General features: G+C 40.9%; 1 protein-coding gene across 1 annotated transcript; it reads left to right on the top strand.

The window, feature by feature from the left end:
• Nucleotides 1-15,812: 15,812 nt before the first annotated feature.
• On the top strand, nt 15,813-22,943 carry penka (proenkephalin a). The gene is made up of 2 exons (XM_039003386.1): nt 15,813-15,950; nt 22,395-22,943. Exons 1-2 carry the CDS (start codon nt 15,813-15,815, stop codon nt 22,941-22,943), a joined length of 687 nt encoding a protein of 228 aa, XP_038859314.1.
• The last annotated feature ends 1,091 nt before the right edge of the window (nt 22,944-24,034 follow it).

Below are 24,034 nucleotides of genomic sequence, written 5' to 3'. Positions count from 1 at the left end.
CAAGTGCTGAACAAATCATTATATTGACTACATCCGTCCTGGCTCGCTCATTAATGTCTTTATCGAAATTACGGATTGCCTCTTATTTGCTTGTCATCCCCTTATGCCATAGTTTGTACATCTCAATTTTCAGTAGAAACCACATTTGTTTAATCAAGTCAGCCATATCAGCTATGTTTTTTTAAAAGGCAGTAAATGAGGCTGAATGAACTGTTTCGCTGCCAGACAAGGCTCCACTGATAGCCAGGTGTAGCAGTGGTAAGGTGTAAGGTCTGCTGTTGGGACTCTGCTGTTGGTGTAACAGTTTAGCCTCCGTCCCTCTCCTCGCCCCTACCTGGGCTCCTCTGCACACATTGACAACAGCCACCCTCGAAGCATCGTTACCCATCGCTCCACAAAAGCCGCGGCCCTTGCAGAGCAAGGCGAACAACTACTCAGAGCGAGTGACGTCACCGATTGAAACACTATTAGCGCGCACCCCGCTAACTAGCTAGCCATTTCACATCGGTTACACTCAACCCCCTTTTGACCTCCTCCTTTTCCGTAGCAACCAGTGATCCGGGTCACGGCACCAATGTAACAGTTTAGCTTCCATCCCTCTCCTCGCCCCTATCTGGGCTCGAACCAGGGACCCTCTGCACACATCGACAACAGCCACCCTCGAAGCATCGTTACCCATCGCTCTACAAAAGCTGCGGCCCTTGCAGAGCAGGAGGGACAACTACTTGTCCCTACTGACGTCACCGATTGAAACGCTATTAGCTCGCACCCCACTAACTAGCTAGCCATTTCACATCAGTTACATTGGGATAGCTTTATGTAGGCCCTAACAGTTTGTGGACACCGTTTGTCACCATTATAGTGCAATTAATGTATTGTTTAGTGTTGTGTTGTGTAGTCGCTTTGCTGGCATCCGTCCCACTTTTTTGTTTGCCCCACCAAGATTTACTTTCTAAAATCGCCACTGGTAATGATCATGCTGTTTAATCAGTTTCTTGATATGCCACACCTGTCAGGTGGATGGATTATCTTGGCAAAGGATAATTTTTTATATTTTTTATTTATTTAACTAGGCTAGTCAGTTAAGAACAAATTCGTATTTACAATGACGACCTACTAACAGGGATATAAACAAATGTGTGCACAAAATTGGAGAGAAATAAGCTTTTTGTGCGTATGGAAAATTTCTGGAATATTTTATTTCAGCTCATGAAACATGGGACCAACACTTTACATGTTGCACTTATAGTTTTGTTCAGTGTAGATATACTATAACTTCCTTCAACTGAACAGCAGCAAAAGTGAGGCCATACTTGTTGGCACCTCCCACCAGGTCCAGCACTCACCAATACCTCACCATTACAGGACAGAACATCCCTCTCTCCCCCTCAGTTTCCACTCTGGGTGTAAAGCTCGATTCCTCCCTGACCTTTGACAACCACATCAAACAACTGTGTAAAGCGTCATTTTATCACGTCAAGAACATTGCCAAACTTCGTCCCACCGTCAATCAGTCTGATGCAGAGAAGCTTGTCCATGCCTTTATCTCCTCAAGGCTGGGCTACTACAACTCGCTCTTCATCGGGATCTCTGGCAAGAGACTCCAGAAGCACCAATACATCCAGAACAGTGCTGCCAGGATCCTGATGAGAGCGTGGAAACACCATCACATCACCCTGATCCTGGCATCTCTGCACTGGCTCCCCGTCTCATTATGGATTGAATTCAAAACCCTCCTCCTGGCTTTCCAGTGTATTCATGGCAATGCACCTCCTTATCTCAAAGAACTGCTTTCCCTCCGTAACCCCACCCGCACCCTCAGTTCAAGCGATAGCCTGCTCCTCCACTCCCCCAGGACCAAGCTACACTCCTTGGGGGATCGGGCTTCAGCTCGACTGCCCCCATCCTCTGGAATGGCCTCCCGGACCACCTGAAGGCACCACAGACTCTGGGTTCCTTTAAAACGGGTCTAAAGACCTTTCTCTTTAGGAAGGCATTCTGTTGATAGCTGTATTCCTTGGTGTCCTTGTCCCTTGTAGTGTCAGCTGGGTTCTTTGTGTCACTTGCACTGTCTAGTTGTGTCCATTTTCTTTATTTTTTATTTTATTTTACGGAACTATGAGATTATTCTGTATAATGAAAAGCTCTTTACAAATGTAATAAATTATTATTACTAGATATAACCTTGTACCCTCCACCTCTTGAATTTGTTATGTCATTGTTCATGTTGTTTGTGTTCGATCAAAAGGTGTTAACAATATGCAAAATAATGTTCTCAGCCGGGTACGTTCTATTTAAAAATAAGAAATCAGACTCGAGCCATAATCTCTGCTTTTTAAACACAATTTTCTTTTTTTGTGTTGAATTGAGAGTGGTATGAATTTCCAAGAACTCTTCAGTCTTGGTACATGTGTAAATTGTCTTTGTAGATGCGTAAATGTAGAAGTAAATGGATGGTGGCTGTTCTTCAGCCATCACTTGTCTCTGCGGTAATTGTACCTATTTGATAGACAGAAAACAGTGAAAGGTTTCCTCCTCATACATATTCAAGAAGTGGAGGAAAAGACAGAGGAAAGATAAAGAAACTTAGTCATCTGAGGCTGCAGAAAGCAAACCCAGCAATTACATGTCCTTAAATGAATAGAGAAATGTTCCGGGAAGATTTTTTGCCCAATCACTCTTGATAGAAGAATTATGCAAATCTACAGTTCCATTTGACTTTCCCCTATTATCATGGTTTTCACTGAGACAGGTCTCATTCCGAGCTGAGGATGACTGTCATTACTCTTAATAGATCATTTAGGTATGACAGTGTCTTCAGAAATGATTCACACCCCTTGACTTTTTCCTCATTTTAAAATGGATTAAATTGAGATTTTGTGTCACTGGCCTACACATAATACTCCATAATGCCAAAGTGAAATTATGTTTAGGGATATTTTATAAATTCATTAAAAATGAAAAGCTGAAATGTCTAGAGTCAATAAGTTGTTAGGGCAAGCCTAAATAAGTTCAGGAAAAATGTGTTTAACAAGTCACATAATAAGTTGCATGCACTCCCTCCGTGTGCAGTAACAGTGTTTAACGTGATTTTTGAATGACTACCTCATCTCTGTACACAACACATACAATTATCTGTAAGGTCTCTCATTCAAGCAGTGCATTTCAAACACAGATTCAACCACAAAGACCCGGGAGGTTTTCCAATGCCTCGCAAAGATGGGCACCTATTGGAGATAGGTAAAAAAAAAAACAGTCATTGAAAATCCCTTTGAGCATGGTGAAGTTATTAATTACACTTTAGATGGTGTATCAATACACCCAGTCACTACAAAAATACAGGTGTCCTTCTTAACTCAGTTGCCGGAGAGGAAGGTAACCACTCAGGGATTTCACCATGAAGCTAATGGTGTCTTTAAAACAGTTACACTTTAATTGCTGTGATAGTAGAAAGCTTAGGATGGATCTACAACATTGTAGTTACACTACAACAGTAACCTACATAACAAAGTGAAAAGAAGGAAGCCTGTACAGAGTACAAGTATTCCAAAACATGGATCCTGTTTGCAATAAGGCCCTCAAGTAAAATGTGGCAAAGAAATGTACTTTATGTCCTGAATAAAGAGTGCTATGTTTGGTGCAAATCCAACACAGCACATCACTGAGTACCACTCTTCATATTTTCAAGCATGGTGGTGGCTGCATCATGTTATGGGTATGATTGTCATCGGCAAAGACTAGGGAGTTTTTTTTGTGTGTGTGGATAAAATGAAACAAAATAGAGCTAAGCACAGGCAAAATCCAGTCTGCTTTCCATCAGACACTGGGAGACAAATTCACCTTTCATCAGGACAATTACCAAATACACAAGATTACCTGAAACACAAGGCCAAATATACACTGGAGTTGCTTACCAAAATGACATTGAGTGTTCCTGAGTGGCTTAGTTACAGTTTTGACTTAAAATGGCTTGAAAATCTATGGTAAGACTTGAAAATGGCTGTCTAGCAATGATCAACAAGCAACTTGACAGAGCTTGAATAATTTAAAAAAGTATAATGTGCAAATATTGTACAATCCAGGAGTGCAAAGCTCTTAGAGACTTAGCAAGAAAGGCTCACAGCTGTAATCACTGCCAAAGGTGATTCTAACATGTATTGACTCAGGGATGTGAATAGTTATGTAAATTAGATATTTCTGTATTTCATTTTCAATAAATTAGCAGAAAGTTCTAAAAGCATGTTTTCACTTTATCATTATCGGGTATTGTGTGTAGATGTTTGAGAGAATAAATCGACATAATCCATTTTGAATTCAGGCTGTAACACAACAGAATGTGGAATAAGTAAAGGGGTATGAATACTTTCTGAAGGCACTGTACCTGTTTCCCTCAGCCGGTTGATCTGTAGCTCTCAAGCAAATAGCTCTAAGGCAAAAACCCTTAGGCCACAGTGAATCTTCGTTGTTATTCAACTTTGGAAAAACGATTTTATTATTGGATCCCTAGTGATCATAGACACTGCCCACGGGACACACACTGGTTGAATCAACGTTGTTTCCATGTCATTTCAATAAAATGATGTTGAACCAACGTGGAATAGATGTTGAATTGACGTCTGTGCCAAGTGGGTGTTGATTTTGTTAATTTAATTTAATCTAATTGCTCATTATGCAGTGTGGTAATTATCCGGCAGCCATAGCTCAGTGGACAGTCCCGGATTCAGACTGACAGGTAACCTTACCAAATGTCAAAGTGGCTAATATAGAGGGTTTTCATTTAACCAAAGGTTGTAGCACTTTGCTATTCCAATTCATCTCATAAAGGTCAACCTGGTTTTGATTTGCCTTGACAGAAGTTTACTTTTGTTTCCAGGAATACCTGGAACCTGATGCTAATTTGTTGTTGCATGTACATGTAGAATCAAACACATGTTAGTGGTCAAAACTTTGTTCCAATGTTTTAGACATGTTTTATTAAACATGTACTGACACTTGCGCCTTAGATGCATTATTGGGAATTATGAAACAAGATAAGGCAAAGAGCACACCTCATTTCTCAGGTCTAAAGCAACCACTTATACAAAGGCAAGAGCTGAAAGCAGCGGATATTGTGGCCCCCAGGGACCCTTTATCTGTAAGGGATAATCTGTTAAACTGGGCTTTCTACTCTCAAGTTCACAACTCTCAACTCATTTTTCTATATTTCTACCAACTAATGCCAACATTCATCTCCACATTTATGGTCATTCACAAACATGAGATGCAGGTGGAAACCTGTCAGAATAAAGTTAGTATACTGTATAGATGTTGTGTGCATCAATTTGTTTACTAATTGAAACAGATTTTTTTTAATGGTTTGTCCTTAAAAAATTATATTGAGTGAGATTGCATTTAATGTCCCAACATTGAATAATGCATAAGTGAGCTGTGTGGCCGAAAAACCTTCAGCAAAGCCACAAACGTCTTTAAGTGTCGCTGACCCCAAATGGATTTTCAGGATTCAAACAAATATGTTTTTCAGGTTCTGCCTCTTACTCAAATGGCATCTTGTTTTCACATTCTATTAGACTGGGGAAGTTGAATCACTCTGTGTCATTGTGACATTTCTCTTTATTCCTGAGTGGGTTTGCTGAATATATCTGGTCAAGCTAGGACAAAGCTCCGGAGTCTAGACTCTAAAGCAAGGTTTTCCACCTCAGTCTGAATTCCAACAGGCAGCTGAATGAAAAGACATACATTAAATCGTGTTGACTCCTTTTTAGTATCCCCTGAACCATGTTCTTTCTGTTAATTAAATGTTTCACTTTCCCTTTTCAAAGACACTCTTCTCCGGTGACCCAAATGCAAATGTGGCAATAGGGCCTTACACATTTGTGTCCTGCACGCATACAGATTTGTTATTATTGCATCTTTTATGTAAATGTTGAACTTTGAATTAATACATTAAGGCAACAGACAGCCGCATTTCTAAATAAGGTTCCAATTAAGACTGCAATTGAGGTTACTACAATTATACAAATCAGACGCTTTCGATAGAAATGGATTGTGTTCAGGACATTTAAGGTACCATTAGAGTGATCAGAGAGGATCCTCTATTAAAAACTGGGCAGTGGAACAGTGTAAAGTGGTTGGTTAGATAGAGCAGACCCTTTGATGGCTAACCATATGACGCATCTATAGTACAAAACATATTCGGGAAAAACAGTTGAGCTTGGACGAAGCTCTTTGCTGATGAAAATTGTGAATACATCAACTATGTTTAAGTTCCCTTTGCGATATGAGGTTCAACTTTCCCTATTTAACATACAAAGCACACTCAGATGAAAATAAGGGATGGATTCAATCCGTATCGCAGAATTATCACGGAAGATCTGCGTTGTAGCTCGACTGAAATGTAAAGGCAATGTTTCCGCGTTCGCTGAAAACGCTGCGTATGTCAGCTCAATCAGAAATATACAGTGGGGAGAACAAGTATTTGATACACTGCCGATGTTGCAGGTTTTCCTACTTACAAAGCATGTAGAGGTCTGTAATTCTTATCATAGGTACACTTCAACTGTGAGAGATGGAATCTAAAACAAAAATCCAGAAAATCACATTGTATGATTTTTAAGTAATTCATTTGCATTTTATTGCATGACATAAGTATTTGATACATCAGAAAAGCAGAACTTAATATTTGGTACAGAAACCTTTGTTTGCAATTACAGAGACATATGTTTCCTGTAGTTCTTGACCAGGTTTGCACACACTGCAGCAGGGATTTTGTCCCACTCCTCCATACAGACCTTCTCCAGATCCTTCAGGTTTCGGGGCTGTCGCTGGGCAATACGGACTTTCAGCTCCCTCCAAAGATTTTCTATTGGGTTCAGGTCTGGAGACTGGCTAGGCCACTCCAGGACCTTGAGATGCTTCTTACGGAGCCACTCCTTAGTTGCCCTGGCTGTGTGTTTCGGGTCGTTGTCATGCTGGAAGACCCAGCCACGACCCATCGTCAATGCTCTTACTGAGGGAAGGAGGCCAAGATCACGCGATACATGGCCCCATCCATCCTCCCCTCAATACGGTGCAGTCGTCCTGTCCCCTTTGCAGAAAAGCATCCCAAAAGAATGATGTTTCCACCTCGATGCTTCACAGTTGGGATGGTGTTCTTGGGGTTGTACTCATCCTTCTTCTTCCTCCAAACACGGCGAGTGGAGTTTAGACCAAAAATCTCTATTTTTGTCTCATCAGACCACATGACCTTTGCCCATTCCTCCTCTGGATCATCCAGATGGTCATTGGCAAACTTCAGACGGGCCTGGACATGCGCTGGCTTGAGCAGGGGGACCTTGCGTGCGCTGCAGGATTTTAATCCATGACGGCGTAATGTGTTACTAATGATTTTCTTTGAGACTGTGGTCCCAGCTCTCTTCAGGTCATTGACCAGGTCCTGCCGTGTAGTTCTGGGCTGATCCCTCACCTTCCTCATGATCATTGATGCCCCACGAGGTGAGATCTTGCATGGAGCCCCAGACCGAGGGTGACCGTCATCTTGAACTTCTTCCATTTTCTAATAATTGCGCCAACAGTTGTTGCCTTCTCACCAAGCTGCTTGCCTATTGTCCTGTAGCCCATCCCAGCCTTGTGCAGGTCTACAATTTAATCCCTGATGTCCTTACACAGCTCTCTGGTCTTGGCCATTGTGGAGAGGTTGGAGTCTGTTTGATTGAGTGTGTGGACAGGTGTCTTTTATACAGGTAACGAGTTCAAACAGGTGCAGTTAATACAGGTAATGAGTGGAGAACAGGAGGGCTTCTTAAAGAAAAACTAACAGTTTTTGAGAGCCGGAATTCTTACTGGTTGGTAGGTGATCAAATACTTATGTCATGCAATAAAATGCAAATGAATTACTTAAAAATCATACAATGTGATTTTCTGGATTTTTGTTTTAGATTCCGTCTCTCACAGTTGAAGTGTACCTATGATAAAAAATGACAGACCTCTACATGCTTTGTAAGTAGGAAAACCTGCTATATCGGCAGTGTATCAAATACTTGTTCTCCCCACTGTATATGGATCTTCCGGGATATTTCCACAATACAGATTGAATCCAGCCCTAAGTCTCTTCTGTGTTGTCCTATATGAGGGTGGAAGTGTATAGAGTATCTGCCTTGTTTGTCTTCAGTCAGAGGGAGTCAAAGAGTTCGTACAACTCTAGTACATACAGTGCCTTCAAAAAGTATTCACACTCCTTGACTTTTTCCCCATTTTGTTGTGGTACAGTTTAAAATTGAAAAAATATATTTTTTTTGTCACTGGCATACACACAATACCCCAAAATGTCATAGTGGAATTTAGTTTTTAGAATTTTTTTGAAATCAGTTACAAATGAAAAGCTGAAATGTCTTGAGTCAATAAGTATTCAACCCCTTTGTTATGACAAGCCTAAATAAGTTCACGAGTAAAAATGTGCTTAAAAGGTCACATAATACGTTGCATGGTCTCACTCGGTGTGCATTAATAGTGTTTAGCATGATTTGTGAATGACTACCTCAACTCTGTACCTCACACATACAATTAATTATTTGTAAGGTTCCTCAGTCGAGCAGTGAATTTCAAACACAGCTTCAACCAGAAAGACCAGGCAGGTTTTCCAATGCCTTGCAAAGGAGGGCACCTATTGGTAGAAGGGTAAAAATTTAAAAAAGCAAAAATTAATTACACTTTGGATGGTGTATCAATCACTGCAATGATACAGGCGTCCTTCCTAACCAGTGGTGGAAAAACTACTCAATTGTCATACTTGAGTAAAAGTAAAGATACATTAATAGTAAAATACTACTTGAGTAAAAGTCTAAAGGTATTTGGTTTTATATATACTTAAGTATCAAAAGTAAATGGAATTGCTAAAAATGTACTTAAGTATCAAAAGTAAAAGCAAAAGTATAAATAATTTAAAATTCCTTATATTAAACAAACCATACGGCACCATTTTAAACATTATTATTGACGAATTGCTAGGGGCACACTCCAACACTCAGACATAATTTCTAGACGAAGCATTTGTGTTTAGTGAGTCCGCCAAATCAGATGCAGTAGGGATGACCAGGAATGTTCTGTCGATAAGTGTGTGAATTGGACCATTTTCCTGTAAAAATGTAACCAGTACTTTTGGGTGTCACGGAAAATGTATGGAGTAAATAGTACTTTATTTTATTTCGGATTGTAGTGAAGTAAAAGTAAAGGTTGCCAAAAATATAAATAGTCAAGTAAAGTAGACATACCTCAAAAAACTACTTAAGTAGTACTTTAAAGTATTTTTACTTAAGTACTTTACACCACTGTTTCTAACTCAGTTGCCGGAGAGGAAGGAAACCACTCAGGGAGGGGTTTAGCCATGACGCCAATGGTGACTTAAAAACATTTACAGAGTTGAATGGTTGTGATAGGAGAAAACTGAGGATGGATCAAAAACATTGTAGTTACTCCACAATACTAACCTAATTGACAGAGTGAAAAGCATGGTGGTGGCTGCATCATGTTATGGGTACGCTTTTAATCGTTCAGGACTAGGAAGATTTTTAGGATAAAAAGAAATGGAATAGAGCCATGCACAGGCAAAATCCTAGAGAACATTCTGGTTCAGTCTACTTTCCAACAGACATTGGGAGACAAATTCACCTTTCAGCATGACAATAACTTAAAACACAAGGCCAAATATACGCTGGAGTTGGTTACCAAGACAACATAGAATTTTCCTGGGTGGCCTAGTTACAGTTTTGACTTAAATTGTCTTGAAAATCTATGGCAAGACTTGAAAATGGATGTCTTTACCGAGCTTGAAGAAATTTAGAAAGAAGAGTGTCCAAATATTGTACAATCCAGGTGTGCAAAGCTCTTAGAGACTTACCCAGAAAGACTCACAGCTGTAATCGCTGCCAAAGAGGATTTTACCACGTATTGACTCAGGGGTGTGAATACTTATGTAAATGAGATATTTCTGAATTTAATTTTCAATCAATTTCTAGAAACATGTTTTCACTTTGTTATTTTGGGGTATTGTGTGTAGATAGGTGAGGAAAAAAATCTATGTAAACAATTTTGAATTCAGGCTGTAACACAACAAAATGTGGAATGAGTCAAGGGGTGTGAATACTTTATGAAGACACTGTACATGTGCAGCTACACACTTTAGTGTAATGATAATAATGTACTGTAATGAAACAACCTTCTGGGGTTGTGACTCATCTCATCCATCACATGTATTTACCAATAACTGACAAAATAAAGGAAACGCTTGAGTAAATGAGGGATACAAAGTATATGGAAAGCAGGTGCTTCCACACAAGTGTGGTTCCTGAGTTAATTAAGCAATTAACATCCCATCATGCTTAGGGTCATGTATAAAAATGCCCAGTTGTCCATTATTTTGGCTACCATGGCTAGAAGAAGAAATCTCAGTGACGAGTGTGTGTGTGTGTGTGTGTGTGTGTGTGTGTGTGTGTGTGTGTGTGTGTGTGTGTGTGTGTGTGTGTGTGTGTGTGTGTGTGTGTGTGTGTGTGTGTGTGTGTGTGTGTGTGAGACAGGGTTCTACATTAATTAACTCTCCTGTCATCTTTCCATGCTCCAGTGTGACTGACACAGCCATTACCAGGCTGATACACCCTGCTCTTCCCACACAGCAGGAAATGGGAGATGATTAGAAGCATACTTGCCCAGGCCACCACTGGCCATGTTCTGTTATAATCTCCACCCGGCACAGCCAGAAGAGGACTGGCCACCCCTCATAGCCTGGTTCCTCTCTCGGTTCTTCCTAGGTTTTGGCCTTTCTAGGGAGTTTTTCCTTGCCACCGTGCTTCTACACCTGCATTGCTTGCTGTTTGGGGTTTTAGGCTGGGTTTCTGTACAGCACTTTGAGATATCAGCTGATGTAAGAAGAGCTATATAAATACATTTGATTTGAATCGATCACTGCACTTAATTTGAACCTGACTATTGTCTGACAGTTCGATTGCAAGAGACGCTGGGTTTAGGGAATATAGGGAATATGGTGCCATTTGGGATACTTTCAGAGTATTTACTTCCAATAACTAATAGACTCCGGATATTGAGTAGGTTCCTACAAGCTGTGTTGACAGGAGAATAATTTCCTGTGATGCTGTGAACACACGTTGCAGAGATAAACAGGGATGTGTTTGAATATCATCATCAGGGATGGTTTGTTTGTACAGTGGAAATATTTGTGAAAGGCTTAACAATGATTTCCTACGCTACTAATGTTCAGGTGCACACACATCACACTAGGTTGAGCTACACTGTATTTAGTTTAGAAATCAGATATCACTGGATTGGAGTGGACTGTCATACATGGCAAAATTACACTCAAAAACTGCAAAAATAATGGAATAACCATTTCAGTTGAGTTTAAAGATCGAGGATGAAGTTCATAGTTGAAAGAAAAAAATTATATTAAAAAACAGTGTAGGTCACAAGGCAATAGTTCGATTTAAACGTTTTTCTCTTGGTTCATACCATTATTTCCATCCAATTTCCATTAGGGTACTAGAATATAATGACATTAGGAAACAGGGGGCCTCGGAAGCCATATTGTAGCACAGTAGTATTTCATCTACCCAGCTTGTTGGCCCACTGGCTTCCCATGCTCCAGGAAAAATAACTAATTTATATGAAATAACACTATTACGGGGTATCATCCGACATGCCGATCTCATCAGGAGAGCTTAGTGCAGTAATATGGGTGTAATAGCACCATGGGGTTACATAAACTGTTGCTCAACAGGACTCGTCTTCATCATAGGGCGGCGCACAATTGGACCAGCGTCGTTCGGGTTTGGCCGGGGTATGTTGTCATAAATAAGAATTTGTTCTTAACTGACTTGCCTAGTTAAATAAAGGTTCAATAAAAAATATATAAATAAATTGTCATCATCACCATTTATCATCATTATCACATCCTCATCATTATCATCATTGTCATCAACGTTATTATCTGCATGATCATTGGCATTGTTTATCTCTAAATGGCATGCACATTCATATTACATATTAGAACCAAGAAATTTGATCATATTACTCCAGTGCTAGCTTCCCTACACTGGCTTCCTGTTAAGGCAAGGGCTGATTTCAAGGTTTTACTGTTAACCTATAAAGCGTTACATGGGCTTGCTCCTACCTATCTTTCCGAGTTGGTCCTGCCGTACATACCTATACGTACGCTACGGTCACAAGACGCAGGCCTCCTAATTGTCCCTAGAATTTCTAAGCAAACAGCGGGAGGCAGGGCTTTCTCCTATAGATCTCCATTTTTATGGAACAGTCTGCCTACCCATGTGAGAGACGCAGACTCGGTCTCAACCTTTAAGTCTTTACTGAAGACTTATCTCTTCAGTAGGTCATATGATTGAGTGTAGTCTGGCCCAGGAGTGTGAAGGTGAACGGAAAGGCTCTGGAGCAACGAACCGCCCTTGCTGTCTCTGCCTGGCCGGTTCCCCTCTCTCCACTGGGATTCTCTGCCTCTAACCCTATTACAGGGGCTGAGTCACTGGCTTACTGGTGCTCTTTCATGCCGTCCCTAGGAGGGGTGCGTCACTTGAGTGGGTTGAGTTACTGACGTGATCTTCCTGTCTGGGTTGGCGCCCCCCCTTGGTTTGTGCTGTGGTGGAGATCTTTGTGGGCTATACTCGGCCTTGTCTCAGGATTGTAAGTTGGTGGTTGAAGATATCCCTCTAGTGGTGCGGGGGCTGTGCTTTGGCAAAGTGGGTGGGGTTATATCCTTCCTGTTTGGCCCTGTCCGGGGGTATCTTCGGATGGGGCCACAGTGTCTCCTGACCGCTCCTGTCTCAGCCTCCAGTATTTATGCTGCAGTAGTTTATGTGTCGGGGGGCTAGGGTCAGTTGGTTATACCTGGAGTACTTCTCCTGTCTTATCCAGTGTCCTGTGTGAATTTAAGTATGCTCTCTCTAATTCTCTCGTTCTCTCTTTCTTTCTCTCTCTCTGAGAACCTGAGCCCTAGGACCATACGTCACGGCAAACCAGGCATGATGACTCCTTGCTGTCCCCAGTCCACCTGGCCTTGCTGCTGTTCCAGTTTCAACTGCTCTGCCTGCGGTTATGGAACCCCTACCTGTCCCAGACCTGCTGCTTTCAACTCTTAATGATCGGCTATGAAAAGCCAACGGACTTTTATTCCTGATTATTATTTGACCATGCTTGTCATTTATGAACATTTTGAAAATCTTGGCTCTCTCTAATTCTCTCCTTCTCTCTTTCTTTCTCTCTCTCGGAGGACCTGAGCCCTAGGACCATACGTCAGGACTACCGGGCATGATGACTCCTTGCTGTCCCCAGTCCGCCTGGCCTTGCTGCTATTCCAGTTTCAACTGTTCTGCCTGCGGTTACGGAACCCCTACCTGTCCCAGACCTGCTGTTTTCAACTCTTAATGATCGGCTATGAAAAGCCAACTGACATTTATTCCTGATTATTATTTGACCATGCTTATCATTTATGAACATTTTGAAAATCTTGGCTCTCTCTAATTTTCTCCTTCTCTCTTTCTTTCTCTCTCTCGGAGGACCTGAGCCCTAGGACCATACGTCAGGACTACCGGGCATGATGACTCCTTGCTGTCCCCAGTCCGCCTGGCCTTGCTGCTATTCCAGTTTCAACTGTTCTGCCTGCGGTTATGGAACCGCCACCTGTCCCAGACCTGCTGTTTTCAACTCTTAATGATCGGCTATGAAAAGCCAACTGAAAATTATTCATGATTATTATTTGACCATGCTTGTCACTTATGAACATTTTGAACATCTTGGCATAGTTCTGTTATAATCTCCACCCGGCACAGCCAGAAGAGGACTGGCCACCCCTCATAGCCTGGTTCCTCTCTAGGTTTCTTCCTAGGTTTTGGCCTTTCTAGGGAGTTTTTCCTAGCCACCGTGCTTCTACACCTGCATTGCTTGCTGTTTGGGGTTTTAGGCTGGGTTTCTGTACAGCACTTCGAGATATTAGCTGATGTACGAAGGGCTATATAAAATAAACTTGATTGATTGATATCACCTCAATACGATTTGAAGAGAGAACCAAACGGACTACTTTTTAGAGCACAGTTGTAAACTATTGTATTCAGGTCCAATAGTCTAGACAGAGGCGGAATCAGCATTAATCAGAGGTGAACATAATTACCAAGTTCCTTCCCAACCTCTCACCTCTCTTTGTCTGACTAGGTATGTTTTTTTGTTTACTCCCTCTGATAAGGACAAGACAGGTGCAGACCATAATTATGGTAACTGACTGCTCTCAACTTCATATTACTATCTGTAGCTCCTCTTTCCTGACAAACAGTTTGACGGCAAACAAGGCTGTTAACAGTTTAAGGCCAGTTTTAATTAAAAGCCTAGGTCCAATACAAAATGATCTGTCCTTGCCTGACTAGGACCTTTCTACATAATTCAGCAAGTAAACTTGTTCTAAGGAATCAATTTGACATATTTCATTGGATGCTTTTGTAACAAATCCCTTTGTAAAACATACACTGATTATACCAAACATTAGGAACACCTTCCTAATAACACTGAGGAAGTGGATTTAACAAGTGACATCAATAAGGGATCATAGCTTTCACCTGGATTCACATGGTCAGTCTATGTCATGGAAAGAGCAGGGCTCCTCAATGTTTTATACACTCAATGTATATTGACTAAAGAGATTGCTAATAATGATGATTCATATTGCCTTTCATTTCTTTATACAGGTTTATATATCTTAAATAGGTGCTAACTCTTGGCCCTATGTGACCTAATCTTTCAGAGCAAGATGAGTGTGTCTCTGAATATCATAGCTGTAAAGTCTGGCACCATATCCTATGGCACAGAACATGATCCACTCTATGGAGTGCTCCTTCAACAGAAACGTGTGTGCGCTATCATCAGGATTATCATCTCATAGTTTATGACTTGACTAAGAAGTCATTTTATTGATCTCTGTTACCTCATGACATATAATAAAGAGATGTATTGTGGCAGTGTGACACAAATAACTGGTCCACCATGTTTCAAAATTAACTGGAAATTGTCATTATGTTAAAACAAATAAGTGTGTACCCCATTATTAAATGCAAACACAAAGCTTATTACAAGAAGTGACTCACATACCACACCTCTAGTCAAAGTATGACTGAATAGCCTACATTTTCCAAACTTCCTATTATAAGCTACAAGGTCAAATAAATCTAAGGAATATGAATTGCGTCAGTCTATGCGTGAAATTCCCCTCTGACGACTAGAAACATAATGATTACGTTTTCCGAGGACTACTTATACCTATCAAGATACTGAACTTGCATTATGAACTCAGCTCAGACGAGCATCCATTTTGAGCATCCTCCTGAGTATTTAGCTTCGTGAACGACGAGCTCTTCCATCCGTGAGACTTTAGAGAAAGCTGATTGGCTCAATCGCAACAGTTCTAAATGTGTTTTTTTCCAGCGACTTGGTAAGCACCGGGGGAAATAATATATTTGGTATAAAACCTCACAATCGACCGTTCCTACTGCAACACCACAGGGCTTGAACTAAGCATAAAAAACAGAGGCAAGTATATTGGCTTTTGATGGTTTGTTTTTTCTTGGCAACTTTGGAATGAGGATAACTGAGTTGAATTTATAGTCCAATTAAGGATATTAATGGCTTTTTTCGTATAGTCCATGATTTAGCACTTCGTGACAAATGAACAGTAAGTTAAACTCTTAATCACAAACGTTTTCTAATCAAGTCTTGGTGGATTCTCTCCCAAAACACATGTTCTCCAGTCTATGGCTGTCCCGGGGAACTCACTATGGAGGCTGCTTCTCTGTGCGTATTTTGCGCTCACGGTCGGAGCGGACTGCGAGAAGGACTGTGCGCTCTGCCTCAACCGTATACTGGGACAACAGACGGCAATTAACACCCTGGTAGGTCAACAATTAGTACATTTTGGACATGTTTTAATTGAAATGTTTTTAAAGTAAATTAGCTGGGTGCTACTTTTTCCGCGTCACTTTTTCGTGGGAAGGATTACGCAGTAGGCTACCCACCTGTTTATTTTTGTGATTTCAATGTTAGGCAATGCTGTGTGAGGTGCATGTATCTTTGGAACACGACTTTATTAAGCTCTTTTTCATTTATTTTGATGCAGGCAGGCAATTAATGTAATACCAATTAAAATAGGAAACCCATCATATTAACTGCATCAATATGAAATGTCATAATAGTTTCGGTTGAATTTTTTATGTAGGCTACAACTTGTGTTGTTGGTCTAACTGGTGACAACATGTAACCTCGAGACATTTCTTTGCACCCATCTTTCAGTTTTTAAAATTACATGAGTAGGGTAGTAGGGGGTAACTCCCCCCCCCCCCCCCCCCCCCCATGTAATTCACATAAAGACCACAAGATGTCATCAAATTATTTCCCCAACACTTTCCCTGGCTGGCACTGTTCTTGTTGAACAAAAAATATCCTCTGTGTCATCATTTTGGAGATATTTCAACAAAAGGATTTTGTGGTAAGTTGATCCATTTTTTGTAGTTGTAGATATATTCCAATGATAATAGATCTATTTTAAAAAATATATATATTTATATATATTTTTTTTTTAAATAGATATATATATATATACAAGTAGGAAAGCCTTAAATAATCCACTTGTTTAGAGAGAAAAATGTAGATAATCTTTCAGTAAATAGTAATATGTTGGGGGCAACTCACCCCCCCCCCCCCCCCCCCCCCCTTATGGTTATGAATGTGTTTCTACCTGTCATTTAGACAATGACTAGCCCAGTTAGCGCTAGTTTATGCTAACTTTCTAGCTAGCAACTTCTCTAGCAGTAAATGCTAGCCAGCTAACTAGTTAGCATAAGATGCTAGGAGTACTAGCTAGCAACCTTACTACCAGATCATCTGAGGTAAAATACATGAAAAAGATAACGTAACTTAATTTCAGTGGTAAATGTTTCCACTAGTTACTGATAGCTTTACAGTTAATGCAACTTTATAGAATTTTAGCTGTTTTACACAGCATTTTATGTCATATAGATAGATAGCTTTTCAAATGATATCTCTCCCATTGTTTTCAGTCACAGGTGGGGACTGGATTAGGTGTGAGCAGTGCAGGAGGTGGGCTCATGAGTTGTGCTCCAATTTTACTGGGGATAGCTTTATTTGTGACCTACAGGTACAAATTAGAATCGTGCAATAGCAGAGCATAAGAGAATTGCCACATCGATGTTACACTGAGTTAATTAGTTAAGTTATTGTCATTAAATGTTATATTCCAATGTTATTTAATGTTATTATTTATATTCCATTCCAATATTATATTACACATTTTTTTAAATTATGAATTAAAAACAACTATTAAAAACCTTTTGCGCCTCCCGGGTGGCGCAGTGGTCTAGGGCACTGCATCGCAGTGCTAGCTGCGCCACCAGAGTCTCTGGGTTCGCGCCCAGGCTCTGTCGCAGCCGGCCGCGACCGGGAGGTCCTTGGGGCGACGCACAATTGGGCTAGCGTCGTCCGGGTTAGGGAGGGTTTGGCAGGTAGGGATATCCTTGTCTCATCGCGCTCCAGCGACTCCTGTGGCGGGCCGGGCGCAGTGCGCGCTAACCAAGGGGGCCAGGTGCACGGTGTTTCCTCCGACACATTGGTGCGGCTGGCTTCCGGGTTGGAGGCGCGCTGTGTTAAGAAGCAGTGCGGCTTGGTTGGGTTGTGCTTCGGAGGACGCGTGGCTTTCGACCTTCGTCTCTCCCGAGCCCGTACGGGAGTTGTAGCGATGAGACAATATACACTGCTCAAAAAAATAAAGGGAACACTTAAACAACACAATGTAACTCCAAGTCAATCACACTTCTGTGAAATCAAAACTGTCCACTTAGGAAGCAACACTGATTGACAATAAATTTCACATGCTGTTGTGCAAATGGAATAGACAAAAGGTGGAAATTATAGGCAATTAGCAAGACACCCCCAATAAAGGAATGGTTCTGCAGGTGGTGACCACAGACCACTTCTCAGTTCCTATGCTTCCTAGCTGATGTTTTGGTCACTTTTGAATGCTGGCGGTGCTTTCACTCTAGTGGTAGCATGAGACGGAGTCTACAACCCACACAAGTGGCTCAGGTAGTGCAGTTCATCCAGGATGGCACATCAATGCGAGCTGTGGCAAAAAGGTTTGCTGTGTCTGTCAGCGTAGTGTCCAGAGCATGGAGGCGCTACCAGGAGACAGGCCAGTACATCAGGAGACGTGGAGGAGGCCGTAGGAGGGCAACAACCCAGCAGCAGGACCGCTACCTCCGCCTTTGTGCAAGGAGGTGCACTGCCAGAGCCCTGCAAAATGACCTCCAGCAGGCCATAATTGCCTATAATTTCCACCTTTTGTCTATTCCATTTGCACAACAGCATGTGAAATTTATTGTCAATCAGTGTTGCTTCCTAAGTGGACAGTTTGATTTCACAGAAGTGTGATTGACTTGGAGTTACATTGTGTTGTTTAAGTGTTCCCTTTATTTTTTTGAGCAGTGTAGTAATTACTAGCGATTGGATACCACGAAAATTGGGGAGAAAAGGGGATAAAATAAAAATAAATAAAAATAAAAATAAAATAACCTTTTGCTCCTGAATGTAATTTTAAAGACTGCTGGGATTTAAAATCTTGCATTATTAAAATCATATTTAGTGAAATTGTACATAATGGATTGTAAGGAAAAGGAACAACACAGAAATATTTTGATTAAATTATATCTTAATATTAAAAACCAAATTCTATCAGAATTCCAGTCATTCCAATAAATGTTATACCCCTTGATCTTCAACAATACAACTTGGAAATATGGAGTATAGATTAGCCAAATTGTTTTACCTGAGCATGACCCCAAAACGAAGGACTTATTAGCCAGCCCTACTCTGTTGTTTATGATTTTGTTGTCATGGAGGACTGATTGGGGTCATTGATTCGATTTGAAAAATAAATGCTGCACTCATGGAATGGCATGCTTTGAGCACCACTGAAAAGTGTTATTTACATGTGAAAAATGAATGCCATATTCGGCATTTGCTATAGACCTATTGTTTAACTTTTTGTTGGTGACACTTTGATATCTTGATAATATGCAGCTGTTTAAAGGGTAAAACCACAGATGAAATAATAACAAAACCCCACCCCACCTCTGTTTTGGTAAAAGGCTGAGGGATGGGCCTGGAGAAATGTAACCACTCTCAGATTAATAGACAGAGCTAAAGATGCAAGGACTGACCATCCATGATATCAAAATGATTTTTTAACCATGTTATGAGGATATATAGTATTTGCTTACATTTACAATTTTTACAAACATTGGAGAAAAACAAGCTTATATTTTGGGTTCTCATGCAGTGTGACAGTTGAACTAAGTTATATTCTTCAAGAATCAATGGATATATATATATATATTAAGTCCAACAATTGATGTAGCACCTACAGATTGCCCCTTTAAGTCTATAAAAAGTGTATGAGTTTGAACATGTGTTCATTAGGCCTATGGATGACATTTTTTTATCAGCATGAATTAGATTGAGCAATAAAAGCCAACCTTTTATTCCGTAGTCTGGGATCCGCACTGTACAACTGTTGCAAGAGTACATTTTTCACTGGCTGTCTACTGGTTTCAAAAACAATGATTGATAGGCAGTTTAAACTTCTTGAATTCAACCATTATTGGGTTCAAATACACATTTAGATTTGTGAACAGCCATCCACAACAACCACAATCCGTAAGGCGCAAATAGCTAAGTGAGAGAGCAGCAGTGTGATTCACATCAATGCGGTATGTAGATAACAATAATAAGTGATATTTGTATCGCTTCAGACTACACCACTGCTGTCATCCTTACCTCCAAGCGTTTATTCAAATAGGATAATCTTTGAATGCCGATAGCAGTCACACCATTGGAAGACACAGCTTGGACTGTAGCCTACAAAAGCCTATTCCTGCTCTTTTCCTACGATCCATCGAACACATTTCCTATGTCATCATAGTGGTCTCTGACTTGTGGTCAGACTCGCTCAGGTGGAACAAACTTAAACTTGCACCTTTTTTCAATTCTGATTTGAATGTCATTGAGAAAACAGGGAAGTGTCAAATATCTTTTTTTGCAAATCTCCTTTCTGAATTTAAAAGTAATCCTCAAAGTAATCATCTAGTTTTTCAGTATCTATAATCCGATTACAATATTTTTGCTGGTAACGTAACGGATTACAGTTACCGTTTTTTAAATAATCCCTTACATGTAATCTGTTACTCCCCAACCCTGCATGCAATAATAGCTCTATATAATACTGTATGCTTTCTTGAATTTGTTCCAGATTTGAGGATTGTGCAACCCCATTTCCCCCCATATTTTATTTAAATCATTAAAATAAGATAACTAGACTTAGCTTTTAAGTATTACTTACTAAAGAATTTCTAAATCAAACTGATTAAATGGATTTTAACTCACCTGTGTGAAACCCTATGCCTTTTCTTGAAACAACTAAAAAAGTGTAAACTGTAGCCATTTATTTCCCTTTATAGTTAATTCGCCTAAGCATGACCTTCATCCACATACCAATATTTTTCCAAACGTTGCTTTTTTGTGTCAGCAATTAGACATTGTTCTTAGGGGGGGCTAGTTATCCCCTAGTACCCTATTTGGTTTAATTGAGACATTTACAACAATATAGCTTGCACTAAAACCAAGACTGTTGCGCATGATCAATTTCCAGGGACATTTTCACTTCGTGAAGTTTAAAGGCAGGTTTCGGAGTGCCTGAATCAGATTAGACAATTAATAGTACTAGTTTATCCCAAATGGTCAACATCGAACAACAAATTACAAAAATGTACCACGATGAAAGGTAAGAGGGCTCAGAGTGGCGCAGCGGTCTAGGGCACTCCATCTCAGTGCTAGACGCGTCACTACAGACCCTGGTTCCATACCGGGCTGTATCACAACCAGCCGTGATTGGGAGTCCCATAGGGCGGCGCATAATTGGCCCAGAGTGGTCCGGGTTAAGGGAAGGTTTGGCCGGGGTAGGCCGTCATTGTAAAATAAGAATTTGTTCATAACTGACTTACCTAAATAAATAAAAAATAAAAAGAGTTCAGCCTCCAGAAAACCTGTCTTTATTTGTGAACGGGGGCAGCATGTTAGTGGTTATGAGCTTCAATACAGCCTCAATTCAATTTTACTCTTCATTAATTCAAGCATTTTTTCAGGGTTTGATTGACATATTTCAGAGAGAGTTTATTTAAGCAAAAACCCCTGTGGTGCTTTATTGCTATTATAAACTGGTTACCAACATAATTAGAGCAGTTAAAATACATGTTTTGTCTTACCCGTGGTATACGGTCTGTTATAAACTGGGTGGGTCGAGCCCTGAATACAGATTGGCTGACAGCCATGGTATATCAGACCGTATACCACGGGTTTGACAAAACATTTATTTTACTGCTCTAATTACGTTGGTAACCAGTTTATAATAGCAATAAAGCACCTCGGAGGTTTGTGATATATGGCCAATATTCCACAGCTAATGACTGTCCAGGCACTCCGTGTTGCGTCCTGCATAAGAACAGCCCTTAGCCGTGGTATGTTGGCCATATACCACACCTCCTCGTGCCATATTGCTTTAACATACCATGGCTGTCAGCCAATCAGAATTCAGGGCTCCAACAACCCAGTTTATAATTGTTCTTAGAGATCATTTTTTCATATTATTCAAATACCTCCAATAAAATAAAGTAAAATAAAAATGAATCTGAGAAGTTTATTTTCCATGAGATAATGTATTCAGAATTATCTGTAGGCTATACAAAAGCCCTCTTCTCTGCTGCATTAGATGTAGGCTAGTAACAGGCTTTGAGGAACGTCTCATTAACTGTGTTTGCCAGAAGCTGTAAAATGAACCAGATAAAAGTGTCCCTCCATATGTTTCCCATCTTACTTATTTAATTACTCTTAAAACTAATAGAGAAGTATCATAACATATTGGTATTGGCAAATAGAATCAATTTGTTTGTACATCCAACTGTGTCTCTCTGGCATTGGAGAATAGCTGCCGCACCCAGTTATTTCATGCTTCGGAATTGGACTTGTTTCTGCTCCTGTTAAATATTGTCTAATTAAACACTACTCTATATGTACAATTTGCCTTTTTATGGCAAAACATATATCACTATGTCACTCCAGACAATATATTGCTTCTTCACGGCTGTGTACCATGTGCCCCTTGATAGAGACAAGTCTCCAATTAAAACTAGATTTACAGAAAGGAAATGGGTTTGTGAGCCTCTGCTCCACTTCTGTGTTTTGAGGTTCCCCTCCCCTTCATATCTTTGCAGACATGCTCAATAGAATGTGAGGGTAGCCTGGACACCACGAAGCTCCGCCTCTGCCGAGACGTCCTATTGGAGGAGGAGCCTGTCGCTGTTGACGAAATCAAACAGGAAGAGGTGGAGGACGAGCAGCACCAGCTGGCCAAGAAGTATGGCGGCTTCATGAAGCGCTACGGGGGGTTCATGATCAGGAGGAGCCCACCCGTACAGGATGGAGGAGTGCAGGGAGGACAGAACAACCCAGTGGCTGAGGAAGAGGACATCCGTCTGGAGATCCTGAAGATCCTGAATTCAGAGGCCGAGGGGCAGAGGGACGGAGAGTTGGCCAAGCGCTACGGGGGGTTCATGAGGAGAGGGGGGGACTTCGGGGCTCTGGAGGTGGTGGGCAGGCCATTGAAGAAGCGTTATGGGGGCTTCATGAGGAGGGTAGGGAGGCCTGAGTGGCTGGAGGATCAGAAGAACAAGGGGGGGCTCCTGAAACGCTCCTGGGAGGGGCAGGGGGTTGACTCCCCCCTGGCTGAGATACAGAAGAAATATGGCGGATTCATGGACTAGGGGTCGGCCCCTTCTCCAACCCCTCCTGATGAGTCTGGACTCTCAATATTGATCAGATGATCCATTCTTATTCTGTTGTAGTGCTTGTACTGTGCTGCTTTTTGTTTGTTTGGGTTTACTGTGACAAAAAACACTTAGCCTATCAGGTGATGATAACTCCATTTATGGCAACCAGTACTGTATGTTTTATGGGTTTGGTTATTTATAAATTAACCCGTGTTCATTGTGGTGTACGCCGGCTGGGGCATGTGTGGAAAACCAATCATGGCATGACCTGTTTGCTTTCTCTCTTTGACTTGCCACTGTTTTTAAATGGATAGTTAACTTTTTTGAAGTGTTAGTTGATTTTAGATGTACCTAGGGTATTGTTGTGTCATCCAAACCGTTTTTAAGTTTGTTAGTTGGTTATTTAGTTTTGCCCAGAATCTCTTGGCAAGGTAAGATGAAAATATGTCGGTGGCTAGTACTACGTTCCACCGTGCTCACACTTATCTCAGTATGCTGATGTCGAAACATGTTGCTTTCAGTTGAAAATGTCCTACTTTCGTGTTCTTTCTATAGAGAACAGAGCAGCATTTGAGACCAATTAGTTGTACAAAACCTAATAAACCCATGAATCCTGCAGAAATAATTGGACTCTGCTCTGTCTTGTTCTGGCTGTTTGATGTGTTTGTCAGCCTGGGAAGTGGAGCTAATGCTACTGTCTCACTCTGCCAAGCCCACCTGATAATAATTCTGGTGTTAGTGGTGAGGATTGGATTCATTTGACAGATTCACTCAGCTTGGGGGAGATGTATTAAGCAAATGTAGGTGCTTTGTGGCCTGTCTATATTTTTGTACACATTGCTCAAGTGAACACAAAATATTAACGGCAATTGCCTTTAGATGTTGTCTCTTAGCTCCCCCAACTTCACACAGTCCCAAAACTTCACAGCTTGGCTAGATATTTTGCTTAACTTAATCCCCCCCTAGAGGTCTATATGCTCTTCAGAACAATAAGGCAGTCTTTTAAATATGATTCACAAGTTAGATTTCTACAAAAGAGGATTGATAGCCCCGCTCCATTCTGCCACATTCATTAATATCTACAA

This window comes from Salvelinus namaycush, chromosome 11 (genome assembly GCF_016432855.1).
Source record: "Salvelinus namaycush isolate Seneca chromosome 11, SaNama_1.0, whole genome shotgun sequence".
NCBI classification, from domain to species: domain Eukaryota; kingdom Metazoa; phylum Chordata; class Actinopteri; order Salmoniformes; family Salmonidae; genus Salvelinus; species Salvelinus namaycush.
Note: the sequence above shows the minus strand (reverse complement) of the source record. Positions and strands in the feature narration are given on the sequence as shown.

Coding starts and splice junctions, on each gene's coding strand:
- penka (XM_039003386.1), top strand. CDS start 15,813: ATGGCTGTCCCGGGGAACTCACTATGGAGGCTGCTTCTCTGTGCGTAT. Junction 15,951..22,394: donor AGACGGCAATTAACACCCTG/GTAGGTCAACAA, acceptor ATATCTTTGCAG/ACATGCTCAATAGAATGTGA.